The sequence below is a fragment of the Moschus berezovskii genome, chromosome 8, assembly GCF_049115385.1.
Source record: "Moschus berezovskii isolate FMDL1 chromosome 8, NW_MosBer_1.0, whole genome shotgun sequence".
NCBI lineage: Eukaryota > Metazoa > Chordata > Mammalia > Artiodactyla > Moschidae > Moschus > Moschus berezovskii.
In genome coordinates, this window is record NC_142467.1 from 23781231 (window position 1) to 23792945 (window position 11715).

At 33.3% G+C, this 11715-nt stretch overlaps 2 protein-coding genes across 8 annotated transcripts in view; one reads left to right on the forward strand and one right to left on the reverse strand.

The window, feature by feature from the left end:
• CCNH (cyclin H) overlaps positions 1–11715 on the forward strand; it is a 62600-nt gene that overhangs the window by 42054 nt on the left and 8831 nt on the right. The gene's annotated exons all lie outside the window — the stretch shown is intronic.
• The window catches only part of RASA1 (RAS p21 protein activator 1), a 117014-nt gene that overhangs the window by 18114 nt on the left and 87185 nt on the right, over positions 1–11715 (reverse strand). For all 3 annotated transcript variants that reach the window (XM_088838482.1, XM_088838483.1, XM_088838481.1), the window contains exons 10-15: positions 11259–11379; positions 10491–10647; positions 6000–6087; positions 3704–3781; positions 1823–1980; positions 1251–1327 (exon numbers count right to left, since the gene is read on the reverse strand). In XM_088838482.1, coding sequence (XP_088694608.1) covers positions 1251–1327; positions 1823–1980; positions 3704–3781; positions 6000–6087; positions 10491–10647; positions 11259–11379 — 679 coding nt within the window. The remainder of the gene's footprint in view (positions 1–1250; positions 1328–1822; positions 1981–3703; positions 3782–5999; positions 6088–10490; positions 10648–11258; positions 11380–11715) is intronic.

Sequence of the window (11715 nt, forward strand, 5' to 3'; positions counted from 1 at the left end):
CACTGTAATTAGTCCCACAAATTTTCCTAATGTTATGTCTTCTCTATAGCGTTAAACACTTCTCATTAAAGGACTTTTAAGTAATACCACAAATTTTAACACTTAATGCTTACTTCATTCACTTACTGAATGCCTACTGTGTGCCAGCCTCTCTGGTAGGCAAGGATGTGGAATACAGACGTGATTAAGACATGCTCTCTGACATGCATGGAGGTCACCGTGTAGCCAAGGAGGCAGGAAATCAATTATGGTACCCTGCGATAAGTGCTATAAAGTTGTTAACGCTAATGAAGTACAGAGAAACAATTTGTAATTCAGCCCGTGAAGTTTTAAACATCCATTCCAAACAGAAAGCCATTAAGTCGACTTGTAACAGGATCTGGAGGTGTAACTAAGCAGAAAGGTAGAGGAAAAAAGGCAGTGCACACAGTCTGAATACAAGGCATGATGGATGGTTTTAAAATCCATGGATAATTTAAGAGCTATAATAAGGCTGGTGTAGCTGGAGAGAAGGCTGTACAGAACATTAAGAATGAGAAGGAGCAGGTCAGGAAAGGGTTCTGTATCATTACTAGGGGGTTAGATTTTATCTTAAAAATAATGGGAACCACTAAAAAATGTTAACCATTTAAAAGAGTACAGAAATTACAGAATATAGCAAAAAAAATTCAGGCTTTGATTCTGTTAACATGTATCACTTTTTTTTCTTCCTATTTAAGTTATTTAAGGATTAACCTAATTCACTCTGGTGTGAACTGCTAAATCCCACTGTCACCTGTTTCAAAAACAGGCTGGGAAAAGTATGCTGCTGAGAACAAGGACAGACTACTAGAAGTGAACAGTGTTTTAAAGAAAAAAATTTAATAGAGTGCTTTTTTCCATGTCCATGCAAAGGATAGGAGAGTAGAAGAAACCTAAAAAGTGGGGTAAGGAAGCATCACAGAAAGATGACCACTGTCACTATTTTCTTTTTCTTGTTATTCATTGGGTGAGGAGGGTGAACAGATACTACTTTAATCTTGAGGGCTTAAGATTACAGTATATACAGTTTAGCCATTTTGGTCTTTATTTTGTCTTTTTTGGACACATTCTTTCTCAACAACTAATACTTTCTTATGTACAAAAAGCAATCTCAGTACACTACTTACATACAGTTATAATTTCCATTTTAGACTCTACTAAATTATGAATTTCCAAAGTACATAAAACACACTTGTTTACTTTAGAAAGAAATTTCTGTATTAACTTACAGATATCAGGATCTTTGCTTTTCTTCGTTTTATTACTAAGAGTTATTTCAAATCTGTTGATGTCAGGAGGAAGATCACTAAAGAAGCACGTGGGGAGAAAAAGAATTAAGAAAATGTCCTGGCATCAAACTATCTAATTCCTTTGTCTCTAGTATCGAATAAGCTCCCTATTTATTTCTGCTACTAACCCAGTTCAAAGTGGTAGATATAAAACTAGATTTAAAAGAGGTTTATCATTTGGTACACAAGAATACAGACAAATTACACTTTGCCTACCATCTTTAATTTCCCCCAGTAAATTGTGGAAACCCTCATAAATATTTTGTATGTGTATGTTAGTAAATGCTTTTGGATTTGTCACTGAATAACTAGGTGAAAAACCACAGACATAGCACTTTACTAACAAAAGTGAACGGATAAGATAGAAAACAAATATAGGTACTATTAAAATGCCTGAGCCTGGCACCTTGTTCTGACTGGTTTAGATACAGAGTTAAAGGGGAAAAAAAAGAGAAAGAAAATGCATTATGGGAAAAGAAAATCATCTAATGTAATGAGAAAATAAGACTTACTCAAAGACAAACTCTTCTGACCATACAGGGTTTTGCCCTTCCCTTGCATGAGTTTTTGCTACCTGGACGCTATTCAGGTAGATGTTACAATATGGATTAGTAAAATGTTTTACTGGGAGTTTATGGGCTTCTTCAATATGTAAAACAAGACTGCTGACCTAAAGAAAACACAAAAAGTATTACCCCAGATTTCAAGGATTACGCATTAGGTTTCAAAGGCAATTATAAAAACCCAAAATAGGGACTTATCCCCCTCTTTTTCAGGAAACATGACTTTCAGTTATGTTTTCCTTTTTAAGTGACATAGAATATAACATTCAAGCATTCAGCAAATTCTCACTTAAAAAAATAAATGTAATTGTATTTTACAAGTTATTATTCCAATTACAATCCTACAAAAATAATGAAATACACCTTTTTTACTATAAAACCATGATTCAGAGGAGATAAAGTTGAGAAGAGAATTCTTTATTAACTAAATAACTGTCACCACCCAAAGCAAAATCTAACACACTATATAATGCTCTTCTGGAAGATTTTATTTCTGTGTAGAGTTCCACAGCCAGAAAATACTTTAAAAATACTGATTCTACCTTCTCGTTTTACATAAAAGTATACAGATCCAAAGAAGCTGTTTTTCAGTTTTGATGCCAAATTTAGATTCTGATTCCAAAGTTCTAGTATCAGGTTCTCTTTCCCTCCTGCCACCTACTATTTGTATGGCCTTGCACAAGTCAATTTCTATGAGCCTCTGCTTCCTCAGATGTAAACTTAGGATAAAGTCTACACTGCAAGTTGTTGTAAAGATTAGAAATGATATGTATAAAAGCACAAGTGGAAAAGCTGGCACATATATGTCCCTGGGGAGATTATCAGACTTCTGGCTACAGGGAACATAATTTAGAGTCACCTAAAAATAACCATTCATCCACTTCTTGGTTAAATTCACCTAGCTTACTGGAAATTCCCATAAGTATTAATAAAACAAGAGTTACTTTAGTCAATAAATACTGTACTGTGCTTTCCTCAAAACTCCAAGAATGTTAAATTTACTTAACTTTTTTTCAATTATCTGGGGATAACTAGAAGAAAAAAACAAAGAAATGGAGGGTATACGGTTGACTTTACATACCTAGAAAAAAAAAAGAGAAAGCCTAGCTTTACTCTCCATAAATGAACATGCAGGACATGTTAAGGTTTCAGAAAGGATAGGATACTACCTGTAAGTTACATAATAGGTTTCAAAAGCAATTACTATAAAAAACACTAAAGTTACCAGGATTAGTACTTTCAGTCAGATGATTTTTTCAATGAACATTTTTAGTTCTTTTTTGACACAGGCCAAAATAATTTTTTGAAGAAAAGAATAATAGTGCCAAACAGAATAGTTTCTGTTGTCATTGACTTAGTATTGGAACTTTAAGTAGAAGAAAAAAGTCCTTGGTATGTATTCAACAGATGGCATTAGGGACTAAGTACCCTATACAAGGCAGTGAAGAATCTGCCTGCAATGAAGATGCGGTTCAATCCCTGGGTCAGGAAGATCTCCTTGAGAAGAAAATGGCAACCACTCCAATATTCCTGCCTGGGAAATCTCATGGACAGAGAAGCCTGGTGGGCTACAGTCCATGGGATCATAAGAGTCAGACACAACTTAGCAACTAAACAACAACCCAGCAAGCATATAAGAATATTCTTCTTCATAAAGAAATAACTATTTCTCTTCCTGCTGAAGCCAAGTGGGAGCATGGCTTTAAAATGCCTGAAAAAGATTAACCTCTCTTAAGAAATCTAAAGTATTTGAAATGTTGCCCAAAATAGTTCAGAGAAATAAAGAGCAAAGTGATAAAACACAATCACAAATCAAAGAAAAAATTTCACCTGACGCAGGCGTTTATTAGATGTCCCTGGACTACTTTTCCTTAAGTTGCAAAATGCCTGCAGACCTTTCATCCAATCCTACGAAGAAGAATAACAGCATTTCAAAGAAATATACTATATAATAGTTTATGCAGTTTCCAGTCATCAGTTTGGGTTCTTCCTCAAAATTCAATAGTTCTTTCCTTCTCTACACTCAAGAGTATCCTGCACTTTAAATATATCTGTAGTGCAACAAAGTAAAAGAGTGACCAAATAGTTATAATAATTTTGGCAAAATATTGATTGTATTTCTGCAGAATCTCTAAACTAATCCTAAGTGTCAATGAGTGATTGTTTATTAGCCAAAAAATAAATATACATGTAGTTAAGCAGTTAAACTTGAGGCACCCTAAAGCAGAATTTAACTTGATACATTTTTTGAAAGGAATGCTGACTGCAAAACCAACTGATAATGTGATGACTGATTTGATGGCTAGTTTTCTAATCTTTACCTTAGACCATGAAACATATAAGGGGATCTGGGTGATTTATAAGCCTTTCAAATATTAATGTTAGATATAAAATACTGCAACCTAATATTAAAACTAAGTTGCAGATATATTCTCAAATGTTTAATACCCTACTACACTGGAGAAAGGAGAGACTACTTTTACGTTTATAAATTATAAACATGTTTGGCATACATGTTTCTAGTAAGCTCTGTACTATTGCTTCACTCAATTATGTCTTCAGTGTGTTGGCTACTTCAGTGAATCTGAATTCTGTCAGCATTTACATCTTTTAATGGGCAAATTTAAGACTAAATCAATTACCATAGCTTTTATAAAGAGAAGACAATAACCAGAGATCCTACAGGTCACCAAAGTAACAACAATTTGGAATACCAGTGGCATTTTTGGACTTTAAGAGGTATATGAAAACACGAAATACAAAAAGAGTATAGATAAATAAGAAAATGTTCTATTTATACATTATGTGAGACACCCAAAACATACTGAAATGTCATCAAGGTGTGTAACACATCCTCACAAAGAGAGAACATGATAAAATAACTGAAAGGTAGGATACTCAAGTTTAAGTTTCTTTCACAACTCAATTTCTAACAATTAAAAAAAATGTCAAAGTTACCGAAATATTATGAGCCCTATTTTTGCAAATTAGGGATAAATACCCATGTTCAAACAGTAAAGAATCTGCCTGCGGCGCAGGAGACCCGGGCTGATCCCTGGATTGGGAAGATCCCCTGGAGAAGGTAATTTGTACTCACCCCAGTATTGTTCCTGGAGAATCCCATGGACAGAGGGGCTTGGTGGGCTACAGTCCATGGGGTCACAAAGAGTCAGACTAATACTTCACGTTTTTCACCCATTAAACAAGGTGTTATGTGTATTAAAAGCTAATAATGAGTATTCAATTGTGATATTTTTTCCATGACATGAAAAATGATATGAAATTATGAGTCATAAAATACAATGGCTCATTCCTCAAGTTTATTCAACAGCTAAACATATCTTCATAATTTATGAATCAGGAGCCCAAGCCAGGATCCAGAGTTTTAAGAGCATCTGTCTCATATCCAGAATTGGCAAATTATCTTTTTTTTTTTTTTCAATAAAGTCACATTCTTTCACCTCTAAACTACTTTCAGGTTTCTTCCACAGAGTATCAGCAAAAGAAAATACAGCCATATATCTACAAAATACCACTGAACACCCCAGAAATATTGTGGTTCAGAGAAATCAATGTATTTTTAAAAGGAGATCTTTAAAAACATTTCTTCACATTAAAATTTAATAAAAGTTTTAATAAAAGCACTGTACCTGGATCAATGGCTAATACTGAAAGAAAACATTATATCTAGACGTAGAAGAAAAATCGAAAAATTCCTCAAATTTTTCCTTGTGATGACTGAATTTCTATTTTTAGATACAGAGTTCAACCAGTGAAGAATAAGACAACGCTTATTAGCAAAACTAACTGACTTACCTTTTTGAGTATACTGAGAATATCTACAACCTTTCTTCAGAGATTTTAAATGAGCACTCTCAGTTGAGCCGAACATCATAAGAGTATTTTAAGGTCAATTTAGAATGGAATTTTCCCAATAACCCTTCACTGTGTTCTTTCTGCATTTCTTTCAAAAATTTTTTTACACATGAAAGTTCTTATTGCTTAAAATAAAAGATGATTAGATTCCAGGCATCTTTTTTATCACTTTAAGTGCAATAGTTACCTATTCTAGTTAAGAAAGTATGGACTAAATAAAGGTTTATAGTTGAAAAAACATTTAACTTACCTCTGCCTGTTCTGGAGTTTCTCCTGCAAAGTAGAAGATGTAATGTTCTTCACTAAAGTGCTGAACCACTATCTGGAAACAGTTTGGCCTTTAAAATACAAACAAAAAGTTAATAGGAAGTTCAACAAAATGTACTGATTACAGCACTTATACCAACTTTAGAAAAAAATCAATTACGTAATTTATATAAAATTAACAATTCATTTAGAGAAATAATCCATTGTACTAGATTACTAAAAAAATATGTCAGCTGCATATATTTTAGAAAGCTTTCTGTATTACTGAAATCTATCAAAGTTTAAAAACATTTCAAAGTACTATGTAAATTACTTTAAAATAGAAAAGTTACAAGAAAATTGAAAAGTTAAAGTTGAAGCAGAAGTGCTAGAATTGCATATAGGTAATCTAAAGGCTTTAAAACAAATAAAATGTTATTAAACTTGCAGCTTAAGGATGATATATAATATACATTTTTATGTACTGAGAAAAGACTAGACATTTTGGGTTCTTTAGACCCAAAATTTTCTTAATGGCTATCTCTCAGGAGATTATGGGTGATTTTAATTTTCTTCTTTATAACTTTATTAAAAATTTTTTTTTAACAACTGGCCATTTTTCATCTGTTAAAATGGAAACATCAACAAGCTTATTTTGAGGAACAAGTGACCTAATAGTAGTGTACAATAAATATTAGTTCTGTTCTTCCTATAAGTATGTACTGTACTACATATAATTCACTTGACAAGTAAATACAATATTAGTAGTTCACATATTTTTTGAAGATGTGTTGTTTTTCAATGAGATTTGAAAGTTTAAAAGGGCCTTCAAACTTTTGAAATAAGTGTTACTTGTATTTCTTGCTTTAACCAAAGAAATATCTTAGACTTTGGTGTTAGAAGATCATAGCAAAATACCCACAGTACAAGCTTAACATATGGATTAAAGATTAAAAAAAACATATCTTCAGTGCTTTAAGAATACCATAAAACAGTGGAATATGTCAATTGAAAACTTCTGATTCTGAAAGTGGTTTGTACCAGACTAACCCTCCTGGATGGATAAAATATAAACCAAACAAAACACAACTGTATGAAGTCAATGGAGAACAATGAGGTGGCTAAGACTTGAGGGACCAAGATATAATGAGGTGAGACATTCTCCACAACTGCTCTTTTCAAGGTGTTTGCCAATTCCTAAACTGTTTAGGGCAGGAAGCTGAGGCGATAAGCAGAAAGCATCTAAGAAGCTAAAAAGCTAACCAAGCACATTCAGAGTTTCACAGTGTTGGGAGAGACAAATGAGTTCAGGGCCTTTAGATGAGGAGGCTTTCTGTTGAGACCCCTGAAGGGCTATGCCTTCAGAATTAAGAGGAAAATCAGAGATAAAATAGCCTTCACCAATACTTCCAGTTGATTCCTAAGCAGATCAATATGAACTACCCCTACTCTAAATTATCTGGCAGAAGAACAGGCCTCTGTGGAGGCAGTAACATTATGTATAGCTTCTACAGTTTGTCACATACTATGTCAAACATAAGTTGACATTACAGGAATCAGGATCAAATGACTGAAAAGCTGAAAGAAAAACAAATGAGAAAGACCTACACATAACACAGATGTTGAGGACAGGTACAACTTTCAAATATTTTAATAGTAATTAAAATTCTTTAAAAAAGAGAATTTTGCTAGATAACTAGAAACATAAAAGACAACTCAAGTGGAAATTATAAAGTGGCAAATTAATAAATAAAATTAAGACCTCAACAAATGCATTTAACCACAGAAGAATAGAACTGAAAGACAAATCAGAAGAAAATATACAACCTGAGGCACAGAAAGGAAAAAAATTACGAAAAACAGAGAGGAAACTGTTTAACAGACACATGGGACATAGTGAAAGGTATATAACATGTAACATGAATGCCAGAAGATTAAAGTGAATGTGGTAGTAGGACTGTTTAAAAAAGATACTAACAAAGAATTTTTCAAAACTGACAAGAGATATCAGGTCTTAGGAATAAAGAAGCTTTACAAACACGATAAATTTTTAAAAAATTTTTTACAGTCTAAGATAAGGGAGTTGGTGATGGACAGGGAGGCCTGGCGTGCTGTGATTCATGGGGTCGCAAAGAGTCAGACACGACTGAGCGACTGAACTGAACTGAAGATAAGGGAAGATCTCAAAGCTTCCAGAGAAAGATAAAATAAGTATACACCTTGAAGGAAAAAAAAAAAAATCCATAATCTCTAAAAGAGAAACAATTAGAATGACAAAATGTTGGAAAGTAGAGACTCTTTACTAGGCTGAAAGAAAATAATCACCAAACCTAAAATGTAATATCCATCAAAAACATCCTTCTTAAATAGATAAAACAATAAACACTGCCACAGTAAAAGATCCAGTCTAAGAAAAGATAAAAGTGTAAAACTCCCATGTAAATATTCAGTACAGCAGTAACTCTCTCTATGACTGAAATGTCTTTCAACTTGTGCTTCTGAAACAGTTAATATTTAAAGTAAAGCAGTATTAAAAGTCAGAAGTTTAATATAAAGAAACAATATTAAAGACATCTCAATAATACTGAAAAAACCTGGAAAAACTGCACAGCTACACAACTAAAGCACTGGAGAAAACAGCTGAATGGCAGTGCTGACCAGCATTGCTATACCGCAGGCTGGGTGTGCATAGCAGTCATCTAGACTGCTGTGGGCTGCCATGGACTTTCACATTAGACTCCACCCAAATGCTCAAGGTAAGTCAGTATATTGGGCTCTATGCTTACACAAAGCAAGAAATATTCAATGACTTTATCTATTTGATAACACAACAAATAGTGTGTTCTCAGGATTTTCAGTAGTTACTGGAGGAAATGTTCACTTCTTTCTCTGGTACTGTTTGCCACCTTTGCTCTCATGAAGGAAGTGGCTCTGTGAGAAAAACCCAGTATACACAAAGTAAGGCAGAGTAGCAAGACCGAGAGGAAGCCAGAGGTCTGATCCTACTACATCTGAAGGCCAAGTTTCCCATATTGTTAAGTGAGGGGAAAAATATCTTAACTCCTATCTTACCCAGATTTGTCTTTTTTTAGACAGCTGTTTTCAAGAGATATTAAGAAGTGTTTGGGACTGGGTATCAAGCAAGATTATCAAGGTTAAATGAATTAATGAAATATTTCATAGTATTTTATGATGATTCACATAGTATTTCATGATGATTCATAGTATTTCATGTTGATTCACTCTTGATGATTCACAATACAAACACGGGCAACAACTTCAAAATGTTCCGCTGTATGGAAAATTATTTGTTCAATTTATCATCTTCCAAACACATAGGACCACTTAAAAGATGCACTGTTAAATTTCAGATAATACTAATGTGATCTCCTAAACACAATTTGGAAAAAATGACAAGTTGTATGCTCTACAGGTATTTCTCTTGAAGCTTTCCCAACTTAAATAGGAAAAACTGAAGTTGCCTAGTAGAAATGCCATCCTGCAGCAGAAAATAGATTGTTAAAAATTTGTTGTAATTATCTGTGTTTTCTTCATCATGCCTCTGTGCCTTACTCAGATGCCCAGTCATGTCCAACTGTTTGACATCCCCATGGATTGTTCACCCACCAGGCTCCCCTGTCCATGGGATTTTCAGGCAAGAATACTAGAGTAGATTGCCATTTCCTTCTCCAGGGGATCTTTCTGACCTAGGAAGCAAACCAGCATCTCTTGTGTCTCCTGCATTGAGGCAGATTCTTTACCACTGGCACCACCAGGGAAGCCCCCATAGCAATACGTAATAAAACTGCTTGCTAAGTATACCCAAAAACACTCTAGAATGGATTCATAACAGATAATCCATCAGTCCATCTTTTAAGTGGTCAAATAGGTTTATTAATAATACTGATGGTGAAAGATAAAGAAAGGCCCTTGTACAAAAATCTAGATGGAATTAAGTGCTGAATTTGCCTTGTGATGTTCAGGATTTACTTCTATTTATTTTCTTAAAAACTGTGACATTAATGTAAGAAAAAAAGTTTTAATTTCAAGTCTGAAATAGTCTCTCCTCTTTTCTATTGAAATAATTGTTTTTATACTACAGTTGTCTCTCAACGTCAGCTTTCTTAGGAATCAAGTTAACAGTACAACTGAGTGATCTAGTACTATCAGATGCATTGAGTTAACCAAAAATGATAAAATAGGAGAAAAGTGACAAGAATCAAAGTCATTCAAAAGATTGGCAATAAGCACCGGGAAACACACTGCATATCTTTATATAAGAGATCCACAGATTTCTATGTGATATAGTGGAAGTAGAATTTCATGCATAAGTTAGTCTAAAAGAGAAAAACAAAAATTATCCTAGAAAGTAAATATGACATTTTCAGGTGATTTTCAGGCTCTCAAAATTGGTTTGCTATGATTTGAAATGATCTGAACATACTATTTTATTATTAAAACAATTCCAAAAAGATATAGGAAACCAATTTCTTACCTGCCAAAGAGACTATCATGAACAACATAGACAGAACACACGCTGAGATCTATTAATCCTTTTGGTTTTGTAGCTCGTTTTTCACTTTCAAAATAAATAAGTTGGGCATCACTGCCCTCTAAGATAAAATATAGATTTTTCCACCTTTTTCCCTTTCCTGTTAAAAAAAACAAATTGTTTTCCCTTAGCCAAATAATGAACTATAAAATCACCGATAGTAAAATCATAAAAATGATCATTGCTTAAAAAAAGTCAAATATATTTCATATTTCAATTTTTATTCCCAAAGCTTCAATACCAATCCTTACAAAATGAGAAAATGCCTGTAATCTATCTGTAGAAAAATATTTTGTTATATTCCTTGTTTTAATGAATCACAAGGTAAGTGACAAGGGTACCTTAACAGTGTATTTCGAGATTTCATTACAATAAATCATTAAAATTCTCACTTAGCATTAATTCTTTCCTGGTCATAAGGGGAAAAAATTTCTTCTAGTCATGCACCCCTCATCCCCCACATTTCTTAACGCCAAACTGAGGCAAATATATAAAATAGAAACCACAAAACCATGAATGTGATAAATGTCAGTAAGAATTTTCACTTAAAAAAAGTTATGGATAGACAGGTGACCAGGGGACCAAGAATCAGATGCCAACTTGTTAAATTCATATCTCAAGGATAAGATTTATGCCCAGTACTTACATTCTATTAAATGTTAACAGAAAAATACTGAACCTGAATCTTTAGTCTTAAAAGTTTATACTTACCTTTTTTTAGAAGATAACCTTTTTTAACAATATTTTTATAAAAGGCATCCTTTGTTTTACGACGAATTGTATTATAAATTTCCTTGCCATCTACTGCATCATTGAGTACTTGTTCTTGATCCTGAATTTTCAAAAATATTAAAATTATGTCATGAATTCTTGATGGAAAGGAAGTAAAATCTACTAAACTACCAACTTAAAAACCAGACTGTGCCTATCTAGACATTAAAAAAATTAACACCAAAATCTAAAAGTAACATATATATTAAGAGATTCTGCTTTCCAAAGAAATTTTCAAAAAGGTGCCCTTACCATTTCTCAAGAACTATTTTTTAAAATACAGTTTTTTGTGTGCTTTATAGCAACACTGTTTTGAAAACATGCATTTGTCCCAGCATAACTGATAGATTTGGACCAATTTGAGCATAAAGCAAATTCATATTTGCTTATGCACAAT